The 21,138-nt window shown below is 37.3% G+C and overlaps 1 protein-coding gene across 5 annotated transcripts in view; it reads left to right on the top strand.

Moving 5' to 3' along the window:
* Ibtk (inhibitor of Bruton agammaglobulinemia tyrosine kinase) overlaps positions 1-14,746 on the top strand; it is a 79,620-nt gene extending 64,874 nt beyond the window's left edge. For all 5 annotated transcript variants that reach the window (XM_005377682.2, XM_013510860.1, XM_005377680.2 and 2 more), the window contains exons 26-29: positions 1,985-2,134; positions 9,509-9,580; positions 9,984-10,113; positions 13,265-14,746. In XM_005377682.2, coding sequence (XP_005377739.1) covers positions 1,985-2,134; positions 9,509-9,580; positions 9,984-10,113; positions 13,265-13,396 — 484 coding nt within the window. In that variant the 3' untranslated portion in view covers positions 13,397-14,746. The remainder of the gene's footprint in view (positions 1-1,984; positions 2,135-9,508; positions 9,581-9,983; positions 10,114-13,264) is intronic.
* The last annotated feature ends 6,392 nt before the right edge of the window (positions 14,747-21,138 follow it).

Here is a 21,138-nt window from a genome sequence, read left to right as displayed (position 1 = left end):
TAATAAACATACATTATGAAATAGGATAGGAACATTACAAACTTAACACAGTTATGGATAGATTAGTAGGAAAATATCAATGGCCGGAGCAGAAATTTTAAATTTGGTTAGGTCTAACTTACCAAATCTTTATTTGATGATTACAACTGTGTCCTCTAAGGAAGTGTTGCATATTAACTTACGATAGTGTCTAGTTATTTTCTAGGTTATTTAACTTTATATTAACTATTCTTCTCATTGATTTTGGAGTATGGGATGAGCTAGGGCTCAGGTTTATTTTTTATAAGGACTTCCAATTGTAGTTATACCACTTGTTGAAATGCTTTGACAATTCAACTATTTTTTTTTTTTTTCCTGGTACCGGGAATCAAACTCATGACCTCGCGCTTGCAGCAGGCGAGGTGCTGCTGAACTAAAGCCCCAGCCCCTGACAATTCAACTATTGAAAGTAAAACAACCATACAGTATAGCTGAGCGTCTAATGGGTTCTTTCTGCTTTTCTTTGATTTTTGATACTGTCAGTCCTCATACCTATGTTGATTTTGCAACTTTCATGTTTTTTAAAAAATGTATGGGCTTTTTGGATTTCGTATATATTTGAGAATCAGTTTATCAATTCTCTAATTTAAAAACTGTTGAGGCTAATTCAATTTTGAACTAGTATAACTGTATAGAATTTATTCTTTTAATTTGTTTTTTCAAGCTATTTGTCCATACCATGTAATTTGTCAAATTTATTCACATCAAGTGTATAATATTTCCTTATTATTCTTTTAATTTTTATAATACCATCATAAATTATCCCAGAGTGCCTTAAACAACCAGTGTTCGTTATCGTACAGTTCCTGTGGCTCGGAGATCCTTGTTCTGTGTTTCTAGCTCAGGGTTTCTGACAGTGCTGTTGAAATGAAGGTTTGACCAGGCTATAACAATTTCAAGGCTTGACTTTGGGAGGATCCTCTTCTAAGCACACTAACATAGCTGTAGGTGGCATTGACATTTTTTCTCCTGTCAATACATTAAAGATATCTTTCCAGTTCTCTAGCCTCCATTTTTTTCTGAAGCATCCTACCCATTTCCAATTTTTTTCTTTTTTGTCTTTTTGAGCCAGGGTCTCACTATGCAGTTTAGGCTGGCCGTGAGCTCACTTTGTAGCCTAGGCTGGCCTCAAACTCCCAATGATCCTCCTGCATCGGCCTCCTGAGTGCTAAGATTACAGACGTGCACCACCACGCCCGGCCCCATTTCCTATTGTATTGTATTTGTTTGGCTACTTTCAAGATTTTCTTTTTACCTTTAGCTTTCAGTAGTTGTGCCTATTTTGTGCCTAAGTATGATTTTCTTTGCATTTATCTTTTTAAGTATTTGCTAAAATTCTCATATTTTTAAATTTATGTCTTCTCTCAAATTTTGAAAACTTTAACCATAGTTTCTGTATTTTGTCTGCTGTGTCCCTCTGCTTCTATTCCTGCATCCAGTCATACAGGTTAGACCTTTAAAGAGTCCATAAATCACCACTGTGGATTCAAATTTTCCTCATTCATTTATTTTCTCTTTTTCAGATTCAAATTTTTCTACTGATTTATCTATCGCAAGTTTATTCACTCTCAGTCTGCCAAGTTCATTCAAGGGAATTTTGTTTTTATTGTGTTACAATTCTTGAAATTCCATTTTGTTCTTTTTTTGTTGTTTCTTTTCTTCTGCGAGGTTTACCTGTTTGTTAAGTCATTTGTTTCTGTACTCTGAGGCATAGCTGTTTCAGTGTCATATCAGTATCTGGTTTACCTGCGGTGTCGGTATCCATTGGCCCCTTTTTCTTACTGCGGAGTTTTGGTTGGTTCACCAGAGATGGCAGTAATTCAGTATCACGTTGAAGACTGTATCATTGTAAAGTTGTTGGCTTACGTTCTGTTGTCTGTTTAACCTCCAGCAATGCTCTTTTACAAAGTGGATGCTATAACATGACCTTTGCTTTCTTTTATAGGACATCTTCTCTACTTTCATTTTCATCCAAGTCATTCCGGGATTTCTCATTAGAAGACAAAAAATCTGTTATTAACCATAGTGCAGGAGATCATGTCAAAAAACCTTGTTGTAAAAGAATTGAAAATTCTCAGGCTCCGAAAGTTATAAGGTAAAAAAACTTTAATATATGTTATACTTAAATATTATATGGTGGCTTTACGCTCTGAAATGACCTTAAACATCTTATGAAGCAGATTTTATTTTTTCAGTAATGGAGACTGAACCGAGGCGTTGCTGGACTACACCCCCACCGTATTTTATTTTTTTGAGACAGAGTTTTGCTAAGCTGCTCAAGCTGATCTCAGACTTGCCATCCTTCTACCTCAGTCACCGACTCTGCAAGGGTTACATGCATGCACTACCATGCCAACTGACAGGCAGCCTTTCGTACATTCAGACTTAAAAGAAGCACAGCTATTCCTTTCTCTCTTGAAAATATTGGGTTTACAGTCAAGTGCGTGTATTTAAACTCTGTAATCTGTAGTTGTGGCATACACCCATGAAATTCATACCACATTCAAGATTGCAAACGTAATCATCATTCTCAGTTTTTCTTACTCTCCTTCCCCCCAGTCCATTACCATTCTGCTTTGTTCTGTATCAGTTAGCTTGTGTATTTTAGTATTTTATATCAATGGAACCATACATTGTGTACCCTTTCATAGAATCATTTTTTATTCAGCACAACTATTTGAGACTCATTGATGGTGGTATGTACTGTATATTCATTGTATTTCTTTGCATGGATATGCCACAGTCTACTTAATTGGTATGATAATAGATTATCATACCTTTGGGTGTTATTTTTTCTGGAGCTATTTGGTAGTGGATTTTAAAGTCCAGTGTATTTTTAAAAGATTTCATATTTTAAAAACCTATGTGAAAATTTATCCATAATTTTAAACAATATTTTAATAAAAATGACTTCCCTGATATTGTATATAAATTCTTAATCATAGCTCCAAAGGAAAAGTCCTTGAGATTTTAGAAAGCCAATGTTTGAAAAAAGGAAAATGTTTGAAAATGTTTGGATAAATGAAGACTTAGGTTTTTGTTTCTGTTACTATGACATCTCATAAAAATATCAATCCTTAGAGTGATTTGATAAAACAAAAATGTAATCACAATGTCAGTTGTGGCCAGATTGTTCTATGTAATAATAAATCCTTTATTTTGCTAGTTATAAAACTTTTACTCCTCCTTTTTAAAAATGAAATCTTGTGTCCCATTGCAGTGTATCAAACAGGTACCTTTAGGTGAAGCAAGGAGAGGACAGGTAACCGTAGTAGTTTAACCTCACACCAGACACCTTCCCTCTAGGTAGCTCCAGAGGAACTGACTTGTAACAGTACTGTTTGGAAACTATTGGTTAGATAAGATGTTTAGACATTTTTATTGCTGATATTGTGAATGGCTGCCATTATTAAGGATACGTACATTTAGAAGTGAAATTCTTTAGCCGTTTTATTAGAAAATTAGAGATCAGAAAGAATCGGTAAGGGCCTGGGCTGTAGTTCAGTGGTACAAGCGTCTGCTTGGCAAATGCAAGATCCTGAGTTGATTCCTGGTACCAGAAAGAATCGGTAGAAGTCATCTAGTTTACCTCTGTAATTTTAAATACATGTAGGGGAGTGCTATTTTAAAATAAAAGTCATAATTAGAACTCTGACATATAAAAGATACCATGTAAGTCTTGTTACATATACATTTGTAAGTCAGAAATGCATTGTTTATGATGGGCCTACCTTTTTTTTTTTTTTCTTTTTGACAACTGCAGTTTAGGCTGGCCTTGAACTCACTTTGTAGCCCAGGCTGGCTTTGAACTCACAGCAATCCTCCTACCTCAGCCTCCCAAGTCCTGGGATTACAGGCATGCACCACCACACCCAGCATACGATGGGATCACAGATATAAACTGGGTACAGTTTTGACATTTATAGTCTTAATATGAGGTATAATAAATTTTTAAAACACTACAGTAAGAGACACATTGCCATTAACTTTTCTCAAAATACTCCTTCTTCTTTCTTCCTTTTTTTTTGGTACCAGGAATCGAACTCAGGACCTTGCGCTTGCCAGCCAGGCGCTTGTGCTGCTAAGCTATATCCCTGGCCCTCCCCCTTACTTCCAATACACTTACCCCATCATTTTTGCACTTTCTGGAAGTCCTCTTTTGTGAGTGACGAGTTGTGCTGTGGTAGCTATCTCAGTGAGTTGATTCACTGTTTACCTTCTGTGGTCATTTTGACTTTGCAGAAAAAAGCCAGAAGTCACACAGTGAAATTAGGTAAATAAGGTGGATGAGGAGCACCTCAGGCTTTGTGTCCAAAGGCAAACTTAATATTTTCCTCATACATCTTTTTAGGAAAACAAAAATCAAGCAAAATATACATAAAACAACCATAAAACAACTCGTTCTTCCTGATCTTTCTTCCTCAGCAGCACTGCAGTCTTTAAGCCCTCTGTGTCCTCGCTGGTACCTTGCACCAGGACATGGCAGTCACTAACACTCTTCAGTAATATTTCTTTAAGGCGTACACTAACCTGTCCTCGAGAGCTTGGCCCTCATTCTTGCTGCTGTGTCTGAGATCCAGAGCTTGTTGCTCTTAGGATAGAAGCTGGAATTCTTAATAAGATCTTCAAGATCTACATCCTTTGCCCCTGCCGCCCTCTTTATTTTTGTTTCACAGCACAACCTTCGTGGTCCAGCCTTTGTGGAGTGTTCTCAGATACGCTTTCTTCTTTGTTTGCTTTTGCCTTTTGACTGACTGGGTTTGACTGTCTTCAGTCTGTTTGGTCCCATATTTTGGAAAAGCCCAGCTTGTCCTTCATTTTACCTTCCACAGTTACAACACCTGTTGGTGTGACTCTTCGTTTAATGATTATCTGCTACAAGTGTTTTCTTGTCTGCATACTTAACTCTGTGTTCCACGAGAGCAAGGAAGATGTCTCTCTGCTGACCATAGTAGCACCGATGCTTAGAACCGTTCCTAGCTTGTAGTGGGTGAACATCGGGTGAATGACTGAAGAAGTCAATGAATTAGAGCTGTAGCTCTGTTTTAAGTAATGTTTGTTTCTAATGTAGTGAGTTATAGTGAATGACTTAAATGTATGAATTTGAAAGTATAACAACGTTTATTTTGTAACATTTTATATTTTAAATGTTAATATATATATTGAAATTTAAAAGTTTTTTCTCGGATAAGTAATTGTCTTAGAACTCACAAAATATTAAGGACCTGTGATTTCATAATTGATCACTAGAGGGTGCTATAACAGCAGGTTTCCTAGTTGTCAAAAATGTGCTATAAGAGGTACACTTTTTGAAGTTTGAATTGAGGAATTGTATGGATCAAACGTGTATTTGTGGTGTGTTTGTTATGGAAGTTAATGTTTTGAATAACTATGACTGATCTTTGATAATGATTTTTGAAATAGCAAACGTACAGGTTGAGCTTTAGTTTTTCTTTCACCATAGAAATTGTAGTAAGCTTTTTAAAGAAGGAAATATAAAGCAATGCTGACAAAATAAGGCATTCACTAAATTACAGGACATCTGCTAGAAACAAAACATTTTACTGGGTTTTGTGAAAATAAAACATTTTTGGGTTTACACATGCTCACCCTTTAACGTGTTTAAAATGTAGTTGGTAAATTTAAATGGGCACACATTTCAAAGTTTTATGACAGAAAAAGAATGAAACTATGCTAAAATATAAGAGTATTAAAAGGTCAAAAAGTGACGTATGATTACATGCCAGATAAGTGGTTCAGAGAAAGAAAAATAACTGGGCTGGAGTTATTAGGAAGGTCACTGGGAGAGAAGGGCTTGAACTGTTGTAGTCTGCAGACATTTTTATATTCCGTTCCATTATGTGATTATCACACTTACAGTCGTGTGAGTAACGGAAAAATAGGTCGCTTACTTACCGATCCCTTTCAGTGTCACATGTTTGAAAGTCGGAGGGGATTTTTGAGAGAAGAACGGGCGGTATCCTCAGAGGAAATGCTAGGAGTTGAAGCAAGAGCACAGGGGTCCTTATGACCTTGTGGTGTGTTGGGGGGCAGGAGCGAGAGGCGCTCATCTCAGGAAGCCCTGACAGTCAGACACGCGTGCTTTAATGTTTTAATGTTGGAAAACGTGACTCCCCTCCGCCAAAGGCAGCGCGAGAAAGGCGGTGTCGTTCAAAGGGGAGAAAGCAGAAGAGAGGGATTTACGGTTTCTACTGCTTTATTGCTGCTTATATGTTTCCTTTCGTTTTTGTCTTTCTTACGTACTTCTCGTATAATTCTGGACGAGAGATGCATTTGTTTTTTCTAATTATCTAATTAGTAAGAAGAGCTACTTATAAAACCAAAGAACTGTCTTATATAAAAGTTTTTGTGATTGAGCTAGTATACAGTTTTACCTAAAATAAAAACTCAGCGTGTGAGCAATGTAATTTAGCTCTCCTGAAGTCTGTCTGGCAGGAGGGATCTGCTTTGGTTTGAGCAGAGTCTTCTGTAGAAGAGTGGCTAAATTTTTATGTTGCCCCCTGCCGTTCCCCATAAGCTGTGTCTGTTTTTTTGTTGTTAGTGTCTGTAGCTCGGTGGTACTAAAGTATCATTTGAAAGCTTGGAGTGTTTTTTATCATTTAAATCACGGCCTGATTTTATTCAGCACATTTTCCTTCAGATGAAATTTTAACGAACTTCAAGTTGTTTTGACTAAATGCATAAGTAATGAAATTACTGATTGAAAAATTATCAGTGGAAAGCGTCCTGGGATTATAGATTTATGAAACAGATTTCAGTTTCTGAACCTTGCTGTGTGTGAAATGAGGACTGTAGTGTGTATCACACCCGCTTACTTCAGGCTTGTGTATCAGTGAGCACATAGGAAAGTGCTTCATAAATTACGACATGTTGCATAGTTGTACTTAAGCTCTGGTTGTTTCCCTGTGATTTTGCAAGGCCTGCACATACAGGACACTTTGGTCTGATTGTTCAGGTATTTTGCCAGTGACATGATTTTTACAGACAGTTTTTAGTTGCTGCTCCTTATTTAACAACTAAGTAGGAATGATTGGTTGTAAAATATTTTTGCATTTCTTTGAGAATGTCAGAACATTTTAATTGGTCCCCAGAGCATCAGGATTATGCTTTAGCACTTTGAGTCATTCTGTTTTTGTTCTACATTAATGCTTTAATGCTTTAGAAAACCTGGGTCCCAAAGCGGTGGGCGGCTGCCTTTAAGACCGTCCAGGAGACTTAACCAAGGGCATTTTTGTTTAGTTTCCAAGGTAATTTCATCAGAATATGGAATTTATATTTAGTGTAGATTCTCATCATCTCATAATAAGTTTATCCTAACATTTGTCTAGTTCATTTTTTTTTTAACTTCATTTTTCTCCTGACCGGAAGCTGTCTTATATTTTGTCCTGGAGATTTCTGTTCTTCTGGGTGTCAGGTAGACATCTGGCAGGTTTCAAGCTTTTAGAACTTCACTAAAAGTTAGAATCTTCTAATTAGATCCACTCTCACTTCATTTTGTATTTCAGTACCTGCTTCTGAAAGAAAAAGTTATCAGTAATTCAAAGGAATTAGGAATTTAGAAACAAAACTGCTTTTATTTTACCTTCTACATAAAGAAATGGTAACATACTTTAAAAAAGGAACTTTGGCCTTCCCCTTTTAGTCATTTATTCTCTAATTACTTCTTAATAAACAAATGTGTTTCAGATGTTCTGCTGGACATTGAGATGCAAAGATGAACACAACAAATGGAATCCTGAGATACTAGTGTAGCAATTAAGACAGACATGTACGCAATAATGACATAGTATATGAAGCTTTATAATAACAATTGAAGTTCTGTAGGAAAAGAAAGAAAGTGATATTGAGCCAATCCTTTAAAAAATGAAAGGTATTTGTCATGGAATTCCAGACTGAGGGAAATAAGTGAAAAAGAAACCTGGATTTGAATTAGCTCTCTGCTACTTGACCCAATTTGTGAATGAGGCAAGTTTTATAAAACGCTTTGAATTTTAGTTTCCTATTATGCATAATGAAAAATAACATACATCTTTTTTCACAGAGTACCGCAAAGGTTAAATGAGACAATATACGTGAAAATACTTAGGCTATCAGTGCATTCGTTTGCCCTCCCATACACATCAGCTCTGCACATTTTAGTTTTCAGTGCATTCTATAGTCTCGGGCTTTACTATTTCTTTTTAGTTGTATTCCCTTTTCAAATCGCTTCCTTACCACCAGTCTGTTATTTGTTGTTTATTGACGAGAACACTTGCCTTTATGTAAGCCACCAAAACGGTAACCATGTAACTTTACTGCATGTGTGTGTACAGCCCAAATCCTACCTCAGAGCTGCTCTCCCCAGTGTTACTGTTACTTCCTTGGTGAAACCATCACATGTACCCTCCTTGACTTTATTTTGTTCTCTGAATCCATAATACTTTGCATATTTAGTGTAGATAATCAGTCATAATACTCTCATACTGTTTTACTGCTTAAATATATTTTAAAATCTCTTCTGTCACAGATTTTTGAAGGGAAGAGATTAATAAGCCTGATTAATAAGGGAAGAGAGTTAGTTAATCTCTTAAGAGATTAATAAGGGAGGAGCATTAATCAGCCTGATTCTTAGCACCTCTCATAGTGCTCAGACTGCGTAGTGCCCAGCAGCCGCGTAACTGAACCAGGAAGTCAGTGTCGTCGGCCTCGCTTTCTGTGCTCATCTAGGAGTCACTCTGCTCGTTGCTAAGGAAGGCATTTGATTAATTTAGGGGATCTCTGGGAACTTCTTGCTCTAAAATCCCACAATTTGGCCAGTCATTATACTACTTTTTTTTTTGTCAGTTTTTTCTTAGAATGCTTCCCATCTGCCTCATTATATACTCTTTTATTACTGCCTTCCAGATTCTTTCTTCTTCTGAAGTCCTCTGAAGTGACTAAAACATTTTGATTTTTATAGTCTTTGTAGGTAGTGAAACTCAGCTTGTTAGATACTGTCCTAAATTCTGTTTTATATATTGTTTTATATGTTGTTTCTTCATCTAGCTCAAGTCTTGTACTCCTGTTTTGTTTATAATCCTTGGCTTATCAAAGCATATTAGTCACCCACAAAATCTGGTAATTACAATGGTACCTTGATTCACAAATGGTTTTGTTGGCGAACTCTGTATCCGGCGATGAATATAACCATGGCCGTGTTTGCCGAATGAACACAAATGTGGCTGTCTTTTCCAGAGTTGTGAAACGAATTAAGTTCGTGAACGCAGGTAACACTGTGTCTGATTTCTGTGTATTTTGAAACGTAGTATTAGAAGTATCTGAAGATTATCTTGTTAAGTTGTAATTTTTAAAGTAGGTCTGATTGTACACACTGATCTGCCTCCTGAGGCAGGAGCCTATATCTATTAATGAGCAGTTTACTAAACATTACTAGAAGCATTAATGTCCAATTTTAACATTTGTTTTGCAGGTGTTCTAGTCATGGTACCGCAGGACCAGAAGGCAGCCATATTTCAGATTTACCACCTCTGGACAGTCCCAAGTAAGGTTAACTGATTGATTTGGGGCCTCTAAAGCTAACGTCTTGCTTAGCATTGAAAGAGAATGTTGTGTTGGTAATATTATGATGTTAAGTACAATGTATTGTTTGAGTATTTTCTGCTCTGCACTTTTAGTAATCTTTTGTTGTTGTTGTTTGGGGTTTTTTTGTTTGTTCGTTTTTGTTATATTGCTTTGACTCCAACCCACCTTTCTGGAATTTAAAAAAAATAAAATGATAACAATCCTTTTTTCCATTACTCATCATTTTATAGTCTCTGCAAAAGCTTCTAAGTCCTCTTATACAGTTGTGACTGGGGAGAAAGATGTAGCATTTATTTCCGAGGAAATTTTTCACTGCTGATCCTAGAGAAGGGGATTGAAACTCATTTTGGTTCTTCTTACAGTCCCTGGCTGTCTTCTTCAGTGACTGCTTCTATGGTAGCTCCAGTCACTTTTGCGTCTATTGTAGAAGAAGAGCTACAGCAGGAAGCAGCTCTTATCAGAAGTCGAGAGAAACCCTTGGCTCTGATTCAGGTAAATAACAAACCTATTAGGGTTTAACTTAGGGAATAACTACACTACATGTATCTTTAAATCTTAAGAAAATTGTAGTTGTTTGCTTTGGACAGGTTCACTTACCTATCAAATTAAAAATTGAAATGACATATAAAACTAGACTGAAGCATTTAAATATTCATTTGGAACTAATAAATTGTGATGGAGCTTATATGTTTAGTTTTGGTAATGCTTTAGACTATTTAGACATTAAAAGTGACCAATAAGTGAGTTTGACAGTGTCTAGTGCTATACTTGGCTTAGGTACCAGTTAAAATTCTTAAATTGTAAGCAACAGATACCAACTTTGGCTAACTTAAGAAAAAGAATTTATTTGAGGAAAGTTAAGATTGTACAGACTTGGTGAGAGACTAGACAGCCAGGCGTGGACGTAGACCCATAGTGGCACTGGAGAACTCAGAAGCAAGATTTTTTTACTGTTTTTTTTTTTACATATTTACCATATTTTGTCATCTGTTGTTGTTTATTGTTTTACAGTTTACATTTTTGCTTCCAGGTGAATCATTTTAAAAATAGAACAGTAGTTTTATAAGAAACTAAATTGTCATTTGACATAGGATAAATTTTATTTGACACTTTAAATCATGAGAAGCAAGTTTAGAGCACTTGCACAATAATAGAAAGTATCTCATAAGAAAACTGTTGGAATGAATGGATTCAAAAAATTTTAAGTTTCTTTTTCCTTCTACTTAAAGATTCAGTTTTAAGGGAGAGGAGGGGTGTGTGTAATGTGTTGTCATCACTGAGACTCAAAACTCAACACTCACAGTTTAAATGAGGACAGGCTTAGTTTACTCATGGTTTCAGTCACGATCCGCCGGCTCTAAGGAAGACACGTCATTGTAGAAAGACATTGCAGAGCAAAGCTGCTTAGCTCACGTGGCTGGGAAGCAGAGCAGGGGGAGGGTGCCAGAACAGGAAGGGTGAAGGCCTGAACACAGATCACAAGTTCTTCGTGACCCACCCAGTGACACCTGGAAGCATGCTCCACCAACCTGTGAGGTGAATCCCGAAGCAAACCTAGTTGAAACTTTACCCTCACTGCCACGTTTTACCCCTTTTCAGTTTGCTTCCTAAACACATCTCCCTAAATAGTATATAATCTCCAAATAAAGAAAATAGCAAGTTCATAATTCCACCTAACTATAATACAGTCATCCTGTGTCAGTCCTTGAAATGCAGCTTTCCCCGAAGTCTCAACAGTTCCAGCATCTTTCAAAAGTCTCTTCTGAATCCCAGAGTACAGCGACACAGTAAGCATTCCCATTCCAAATGAGGAAGGAGTGAAGGTATAACAGAGAATACAACTGCAGGGCAAACATTAAGTCAGCTAGCTCCATATCTGTTATCCTACATGCACAGTGATAAAATGAGCATTCCTAGGGCCTTGGGTGGCTTCACCCCTATGGTCTTGCTAGTTGCAGCTGACACAGCTTCTCTTTTCAGTGACTGCATTCATAGCCTGCAGCTTCCCTGAGCAGACATTCTACATTCCTGGCATCTTCAACTTCCTAGGGTCTTTACTGCACCTTTGACTTCATTCCCACAGCTAGGCCTTGCTCTAAAATCAGTAAAGTATCCCTGACCCCACAACTTCGCATGCCAGTAAAAAGAGTCATGTGGGCAAAGCCAGCATCTACTGTCAGTGAGAACAGTAGTCAGGCCTCTTTGGAACATGGCTGCAGCAGCCTCTGAATACCTACATGATTAAGCATAGTGAAATGAATACCAGGGAGTTCATTCCCTAGAAGGCCCTTCTCTAGCAGGGGTTCCAGGGACTCTTCACAAAAGAAGGATGGATACTTTTGTACCTTTAAGCCTACAATGAGTGGGGTCTTGTTGATCCCTGAGATACACTCAAGGTATCTTTCTTCTTGTCCCTGTATAAAGTACTTTGCTTCTTTTTAATGGCACTAATGTCTTTAGAAGCCACCTCCTGCGGCCCTAACTTTTGAGCCCAAATTTAAGTTTTTCAAATTTTTCTGCTCTGCCTTTTGCCTCTCATTCTCCCTATAAATCTGACTAAAAGCAGCCATCCGTACCCATGCTACAAACTGAATGTTAGGCTATCTTGAAATGTCCTCCTCCAGATTAATGAGTCCACTGCCGTTAATCTCAGTCCTCCACAAAGTCTCAGGACATGGGCCAAATGTAGAAAAATTTTCTCCCAGAGTGTAACACATGTGGCCTCCTGTCCAGCTGCCAGTGGAGACCTTGTTTCTGAGAGAAGCTACATGGGCCTGGCTTTCACTGTTTGCATTCCTGTCAACATGCTGGTCTGCTAATGTTGCCTGCTAAGCTCTAAGATTGCCCACCAAACCCTGCTCACAACATTCTAGGGCGTCTCTCGCCTGCATGTCCACACTTTGCCAGACTTCCACAAACCAGTTTCAAAGGCTTCTGAACCACCTGGTCTATATAGCCATGGTAATCACTCCACATCTCAAGCACCAGTTTCTCTTATTAGTCAGGTAGTAGACAACACCCAGCACCCACAGCTTAGAGGAAGAAGGGCTTACATGCTCACAGTTTCAGTCTGTGATCAGTTGGCTCCAAGGCAGAGATATGGTGGAAGGGTGTGGTGGAGCCAGGCTGCTCAGTTCATGGGAGCTGTGAAGCAGAGCAGAGGATGAGTGCCAGAGTGGAAGGCGTGGGGGCCGGACATGAACCCCAAGACCTTCATGACCCACCCAGACACGCTGAAAGGTGGATCCCAAAACCAACCAGGTGGAACCTCCGTCCTGACCACCTCAATGGGAAGCTGGTTATTCTAGATCTGGCCTCAAGTTATGTCTTTACCAAGAGAAAGTGAGGTATCTGTACCTTGTACCTCCATTCACAGATGATTCCACAAGCACTGTGGTTCACGAACAGGAGCATGGAGCAAAATTTTGCTTCCTTTTGTGAACTCCACATCAGCCTAGGAGCACAGGTGCGGCCATTTCCCTGCACGAGCACAGCCATCCTGGTGGGTGGAATGGAGTTCGTGACCCGAGGTAGCACTGTAAGTGGTGTAACCCTGCTGTATGGTACCCATGTAAAGTGGGATCCTACGTAGTTGTGTGTAATACATTAAAGCAGAGCTCCTTTTTTCTCCCCCACTTTTCAGATTGAGGAGCGTGCAATCCAAGATTTGTTGGTGTTTTATGAGGCGTTTGGCAACGCTGACGAGTTTGTCATTGTTGAAAGGACGACGCAGGGACCGCTGGCAGTGCCCTTGTGGAATAAGCATGGGTGCTAGTTCGCCGTGGAGTTGAGATGCGTCTTTCATGATTTGTGATTGCTCTCACAGTATAAACAGATTTGGTAATAGATCATTCTAGATAAAATAAGAAAGGGTCTGATTTCTTTACTGTAGTTTATAATGTTTATATGATTAAAAGGAAATTCACCAAAATTGTGGTTTTAGTAACTTTCTGTGTGAAACTGTCAGGGAAAACTTACTAGGTTTGAATAGGATTGCCTCTTCTGAATAATCTATAAAGGAAAATATGAGTGAAGTGCATAATTTGAGAGTGATGTACTAAGAATAACTTTTTCATTTGAGAGAAACAATTTAGGAGTTTTGTCATTTATCTGTTCCCCTGCTTTTTAAATACAACATCAGTGAGCTTAAAGTAGGCACACCAGTCATTATTTTTGATCTGTTGATGGCCTGAAGTTTGCATTTGCTGCAATAGTTACGTCTCTATTCTTGTTGCTTTTTAATTAAGCTGTTATTGTTCAGGTCGGTTTAGACCATGACCTGCATGAGTGTCATATTTCATTTTCAACAGCACATTGTCTCTTTTGGAGTAAATGATAGATTACAGTGGAAAGAAAATAAGAACACTTAACTATTCTGGACAGCTTTGTCCAAGGTAGTAATTGGCTTTTTATTTTTCATGATTTTTAAAAATTATTATTTTTGGTGAGCAGAGATACTATGATGAAAGCCTAATTGTGAAAGAATTAATTTCTCAAAGTGTTAAAATTTTCTAAGGCAAATGTTTAGTTATACATACAAGAATTAAATAGTTTGGAAAATTGTTGGTTTATAATTACCTCTATAATACTGTGTAATCAGAAGTTGTATGAACCTGGATTATATGTATAAATGTAACAATTGTTTGTTTACAGTATGCTGTTTGACTTGTTTTGGAGTGTTTAACTTTTTCTTTTTAAAGTTAAATCTGTGCTGAGTACATATACCAATTGGGAAGGTTAATGCTCTAGTCTCTGGAAAATACACCTAGGGAACATATAGGTAATTCACTACTACAATTTAGTTGATGGAAATATTATGGAAGCTTACTCAATATTGCAGGGTTATCTGTAGCCAGAAGCAGCAGACATGTAAGCAGATGTTCAATAAAGAATAATTTTGATCCATTTCACTGTTAATGTATGCTTGATATCTTGTGCTGTATTGAAAGCTGCTGTGGGAAAAATCACTAATTATTCCTCCTGATATGCTACACTAATAATTAGTGTGTTTAAATTGATGCTATGTCCATTCCTAGACTGCTTTTGAAAAAGGGAGAGTTTTCCAAATATAAATTTGTGAAAAGTTTTATATTATGTGTATTTGATTAAAGAGAGAAAAAATGAATTTTATGTCTTATTGATGTTGTAGTAAAGGAACCTCCTGAAGTAATTCAGTTATTGTATTTGAAACTGATATTCTGTGCAAATGGCAGCTTCCATATTTAAAGATACTATAATTTTCTTGTTGTACTCCATAACTGTGAAGCACCCCTGGAGGTTGTGGCTGAATTGGGTACGAAAAAGCAAGGGCTGACCAAGTTTGGGAGGCACTAGTTCTTTAAAAACCATCACCAGAGCACTTGCACTTTGTGGTCTATTTTATATAGTGAACTATTATATAAAATTTCTTTGATAGGGCAAGAGTTTTTTTGCTAGTGAAAGATAAGCACTAGTATGAACTCTATTTCTTTATAAATGATTCTGTGAAGATAACAACACGAAACATTGCCACAAAAATAAAACAAAACACAAAGAACACAGGGAAGTTGTAGATTTTGTCCACAAACAATGAATTCTTTCTGCAGCCATTCACCTTTAATCCTGTAACAAGGAAGGCATAGTAAAACTAAAGGAGTGGCGTGGAGACGTCTGTAAGACTGACCAGAACAGTTGCAGAAGGCTGAAGTGCGGGAAGATGATGACTGTCCAGAATATTGGGTGGGGGAGGTTCAGAAGCAGAATATGCTTCAAATGTGCAAAATCAAGATTACCGGTGAAATCAAGTGAAACAGGTTTACCAGAATAGTAAGACTCAGGACTCTTCGTTAAGTTCTAAGGAGATAGCTATTGAGAAAATCATGCTTCATATAGGAGCAACAGATAAAAGGTGCCGGTAAGTTTGTCTGTAATGTTTTTGGAGGCTAGGGTATGTATTTTTTTTTTCATGAAAAGAGCATTGTTAGCTGTTTCACCCAGGGTTCGATCTGAAGAAACCTTCTTGATTGGCATACTTACGTCATAAATTAAAGAAAATGAACTCAAGAACAAGTGGCTGAGAATGACGTCTGTCTTTGTAGTATGGTTCTGCTGCAATATAGCAGACTACTTTTTTGAAATTGCCAATTGTCTGTCTGTCTGTCTAGCAATTTAGGCAAGACTTAAAAAAAATCACTTAATGAAGATAAATGAGACCCAGAAATTGAAAATTTGGCACTGTAAAGGATATTTTCAGAGTAAATGACAATAATCTTTGATGAAAGAATTGGACACAGGTAATTAAGACATTCATGATAATGACTGTATAGTGTATTTTTCCTTGTGATGATGTTCAGTTATGTATAATACCAAAACACCCTGGTCATATGTATGTGTGATATATATATATATATATAATACATCAGACTATAGCTGAGCACTTACGCAGAGATAGTTTATTCTCTTAAATGTCTCCACGTAGTTGTCAGCCAGCATTTTATTTATTAAGAATTCAGAGATCTACATTGATATAGAGAGAGCAGATTACCAAAATCAAGACTGAAAGTGGGAATGCACAATCAATCTTATAGAAATCAAAAGGACTCTGAAGAATACTACAACCTACTTTATGCTAAGAAACTCGACAACTTACATGAAATGGATAAATTCCTAGAAAGATGGAAGTGATTAACGTTGACTCAAGAATTCTACTGAATTCTTGCTCCATTTTTTCTTATTCATTATATCTTAATCATTCCTTCTCCCAAGTTACTTAGGCTCACTTTCTGGATTCTTCTTTGCTTTTTCCCCATTTCTCCTCTCATTTCTGAATTGATTAGTTATCTAACTTCCATCAATTCTCTCTCCTCCACACCTTTAAATTTTTATTTTGTTTGTAATACTACTGTTTTATGGCCTTATTTATCTTTTTATGTCTTTGTTATATCTTCCTTATCTTTTTATCTTATCTGTTTTGCTTTTTTATCTTCAATATATGATACAGGTGACCAGTGAGGTCACCTGAGTATGTACTTAAGTGATAGGAAGATTTTAAATTATTAGTTCAATCCGTTACTGTTTCCTTTGTTCTTGAGTCAGCGTTAATCACTTCCATCTTTCTAGGAATTTATCCATTTCATGTAAGTTGTCGAGTTTCTTAGCATAAAGTAGGTTGTAGTATTCTTCAGAGTCCTTTTGATTTCTATAAGATTGATTGTGTATTCCCACTTTCAGTCTTGATTTTGGTAATCTGTTCTCTCTGTGTCAATGTAGATCTCTTGAAAGAAGCAACTTTGGGGTTCATTGCTTTTCTCTATTGCTGTTCCTTTTTCACCGGTTCTGCTCTGATCTTACTTACTCTTCGTTTTAGCTAACTATTGCTGTTCTTCTTCTAGATACTTAAACTTTGATTGTTAATTTGAGTCTTCTCATCTTCCCAAGTTTGGGCATTTTAGAGCTAGAGATTTCCCTCTAAGCAGTGCTTTAGCTGCATCCTATAAATTCTTGTTTTGTTTTCATACTCAGTTCAGAAAACTTCTACTTTTATTTTTATTTCTTCCTTGAACCACACATTATTTGTGTTAATTTTCAAGTATTTGGGAATTGTCCCAAAAATCTTTAGTCCATTTCTAATTTTATTTTGTTAAGTTTTGAAAACATTTTATATTATCTCAGTCATTTTAAATTTTTTGAGCTGTGTTTTATAGAGTAGTATGTGATTTTTTTCCTGGAGAATGTTCCATTTGTACATGAGAAGACTATGAGAAAAATAATTGACATTACCACTTAAAAAACAGTACAAGCATTATAGGACTTGGTGTTTCCTGTGCTGACACCAATTTTTTACCTAACCCAAACCCGAAACAGATGCCTAGGAGCCCAAGGTGTGATGTGTCGCTCGGATCCATTCTGCACTTTCCTCCTCACTACCGTGATCGTCGGTTGAGCTCTAGGACTTTGTTCGCCACTGTGGCTGTTTTGCGGCACTAGCAGGACATTAACGGAGAAAAAACCTGCCGCTTGCCTTTATTTAGTGCTGCTCCCCACTTCTGTCGGATGCTCTCCGGAGAGCACTCTTCTCTCCGGCTCCTGGGATTGTTGCCTTCTGTCACCGTTCAGACCCGGGGACAGCAAAGTTAGGCCAAGCTCACTGCAGGTTCCGTTGTGGTTTCTTCGTGTTCTGCTCGTGCTTTTACCAAGAACCTTTTAGTAGTTTACTCAAGACATACGTGCCTGTGCTGCAAAAGCTTTTAACTCATTTAAAGATGATCTGAGTAATGGCAGTAACAGAATGTAGAGGTTTTGGAGCAAGCATATTTTACCCAGAAATTTGGCAGTAAACAGATGTGTGAGAGTCAGAAGATGGTAGCTAGATGTGGTATTCACATTTTTAAAAAGGAATAGTAGGGGCATGTGGAGAGAGATTGGAGATGCTGGAAACAAAATTTACGGGGACGAAAACGGAGCAAAGAATGCAAAGTAAAACTTGGAGAAAAGTGCTGTTTAATTTTCTTAAACTGAGAAGAAGAAATTGAGGGTAGTTATGTTTCGGTGGTTCTCATAGCTCAGTCCCCAGATTAGCAACATCAGAGTCAGTGGTAACTTGTGAGACATATTATATTCTTGGACTTCATTCCTGCTCTACTAACTCCAAAGTACAAGGAATGGAGCCCAGCAATCTGATTGATCAGGACTTCCAGGTGATTCTGATGCAGGAGGTATTAAAGTAGGTATATGAGGATTAGAGAAAGGAAAGATATTCACGTGCTATCTAGGCTAAAGAAAGATTTTTAATGGTGGTGTGGGATGCCTCAAATTTTGTCTATTACCAAACAGGAATTTTCATTGACAGCATAAGGGAGTTACTTTCGCTTTCTGTTACTTTTAAATCTCAAATATCTATTAAAGTTTAAAAGATTTTGAGATTTCCTTGAGTGACTTAAAGTTCAGTGATCTTAATTATTTATAATTTCTGTTAAAACAAAAAATTTCCAGTTACTTCATCTTTTGGACAATGAAAATCATAATTTTATTTGAATTAGATTAAATTTTTGAATTATGTCTCCAATTAAGAAGACATGAGATTGTAGGGCCAACCTCGTTTTCACATACTCAAGACAGGGGCTGGGGATTTAGCTCAGTAGCGGAGCACCTGCCTGGCAGGCATGAGGTGGTGAGTTCGATTCCCGGTACCGGAAAAAAAATAAAGCTAAAGACATATACCGAAGACAAACCATTGGTTGCCAAGCAGTCAGTGATTTGTTTTATAATCTCTCACTTCACCCATCTATTATACATTTAGTTACATGTATTTGTACTTTTTAGATTCCATACTTGGTAAAATAAGGTTTCAGTGTAATTGTATAGAATTACTTTTAAATGTTTTTCTTTTTCAGTTTTTTCTATTAGTACATGTTTGAAGTACTACATGCATTTTACAATCATCTTGGGGAGTGAGTACATGTACATAACACAGCTTGTGTCTTTTCATACCCTCATCCTTCCCTCGCTCCCTCTTCCTCTAATGCTTCCGGGGGGAGGGGATGAGGAAATAAGTAGAATAAAGACAAGCCATGTACAGGATCCTAACAACCTCAGTGGATGTAAACATTATATGCCAAAAATTCTTGTTAGGAATACGAATTTATAATGCAGGTATTTTGCAAAATACTTACAATGGTCCATAGCTATAGAATTCAATTTAGGATATGTTTGGAACTCCTTTAAAAAATAGATGCCATTTGAAACACATTGCAAATACACATAATACCCTTTAAAAGTAACTTAGTAGAGGCTTTGGAGGCACAATTTAGTGTGCAGGATTTCCATTTTTAAAATGGCAAAGACATCTTTAGACTCTTCTTAAAAAATGATCCTGAGAAACAAGTAAACTTTTAACTTTCATTATGCTAGGAGTTATTTATTTATTTATATGTTTTTAATTTTTATTTATTTAATTATTTATTTTGTCTTTTTGAGAGCGGGTCTCGCGCTGCAGTTCAGGCTGGCCTTGAGCTCACTTTGTAGCCCAGGCTGGTCTCGAACTTGCAACGATCCTGCTTCAACCTCCCGATGCTGGGAGCACAGGCGTGCACCATCATGCTTGGCTCACTAGGAGTTATTTATAAAGAAGAACGTGTGTGGATGAATGTGCATGAGAAAGACTGGGTGAACAGAGATCACTTGGTAGAGTAAGGAAGTCAAGCACCTGTAGAAGATAAAAATATGTAAGAGAAATAAATAGATCTGGCCTCATACAACCCTCAAAAGATTCAGAAATCAGCCACCAGGTGTTGGGTAAGTCAGGGACATCAAAACCAGTGTTTACTTGATAGCCTGTGTAAGTATTTGTTGGGTGTCTAGGTTCTCACATCCATATTCTCAACAGCAAAGGAAATAGGTTTATTCTCTGAAGAAACCAAGTTTCAGAGGCTTTGGTTCACCAGAAAGGATTTGATCTCTCCGCACTTGTAATGCATAATGTGTGGGACGCTGCTTCCTAATCCCACCCTGCTAGAGGGAGCTGACCAGCTCAGATACGAGGCTGACACATGCTGCAGAGAAACTGAACACCCCGGAGAAAGAGAACTTCATATTTTGAGGTCCCTGATAAAAATGGACTTGATTACCCACTCACTTCCTAGTGAAACTCACCAATTGGAAGTATCCCTGACTCCTCTATTTAGAACTTGAGCTTTGTGGAACCTGACTCTTAAAAATGAATGGACAACCAAAACCTTCAGTGCCAAAAGCAGCCCCTTCAAAAAATAAGAGAAGATGAACTTACTTGAGAAACAACTAACATAAGGAGCAGAGGAAAACTTCAAAGACTCTGATGAGTATCTTTAAATTGATGAGAAAAAATATTGTATCTATGAAAGGCGGAATGGGTGCTTCTAAGAAAATGAGCAACAAACGAGAATGGGGAATTGTGATAAATGTTTAAATGAATGAAAATTTTAAAAATAAAATTGAACTAAGCTGTAGAAGAGGACATGATGGCTAGTTTCAACAAAACGTAAGTAAATTACCAACCTAGAGATGCAGTGTACTCTTTAGGAAGAGAGCAAACAATAGAGAAAATATTAAAGAAATAATGTAAGACATTTCTCAGCTTAGAAATTCTTCTGAGGGTCCAACATGCAAAGAAGAGACCTACATCAAGTCCCAATATTGGGAATTTGCAGAGCGCAGGTAATTTAAAAGAAAAAAATCAAGATCCAGAATTACTTCATAAAGTTCAGCAACAGATTGGAAATTAGAGAAATGCCAGCATGATTTGGGGATGTGGCTTTACATCTTACTGAGCTTTCTTTAAGTATTATAGTAAAATAAAGGCATTCTTAAAGGGGAACTACAGTGAGGACAATGGGAGAACAAGAAAGGTAACAAGGAAAGGCATATGTGATCAAAGAATGAAATATATATGCATGGAAATGTCACAGTGAAACCCACCAATTTGTGCAATTGGTATATTTTAAAAGTGTAGTTTTGAGTAAGCATGATTTTTAGTAAACCTACCGTATAAACTTCAAGAGTAAA

This window comes from Chinchilla lanigera, unplaced genomic scaffold (genome assembly GCF_000276665.1).
Source record: "Chinchilla lanigera isolate Chin_1 unplaced genomic scaffold, ChiLan1.0 scaffold00010, whole genome shotgun sequence".
Lineage (NCBI taxonomy): Eukaryota > Metazoa > Chordata > Mammalia > Rodentia > Chinchillidae > Chinchilla > Chinchilla lanigera.
The sequence above is the reverse complement of the archived record's forward strand: the minus strand, read 5'-3'. Positions and strand labels throughout refer to the sequence as shown.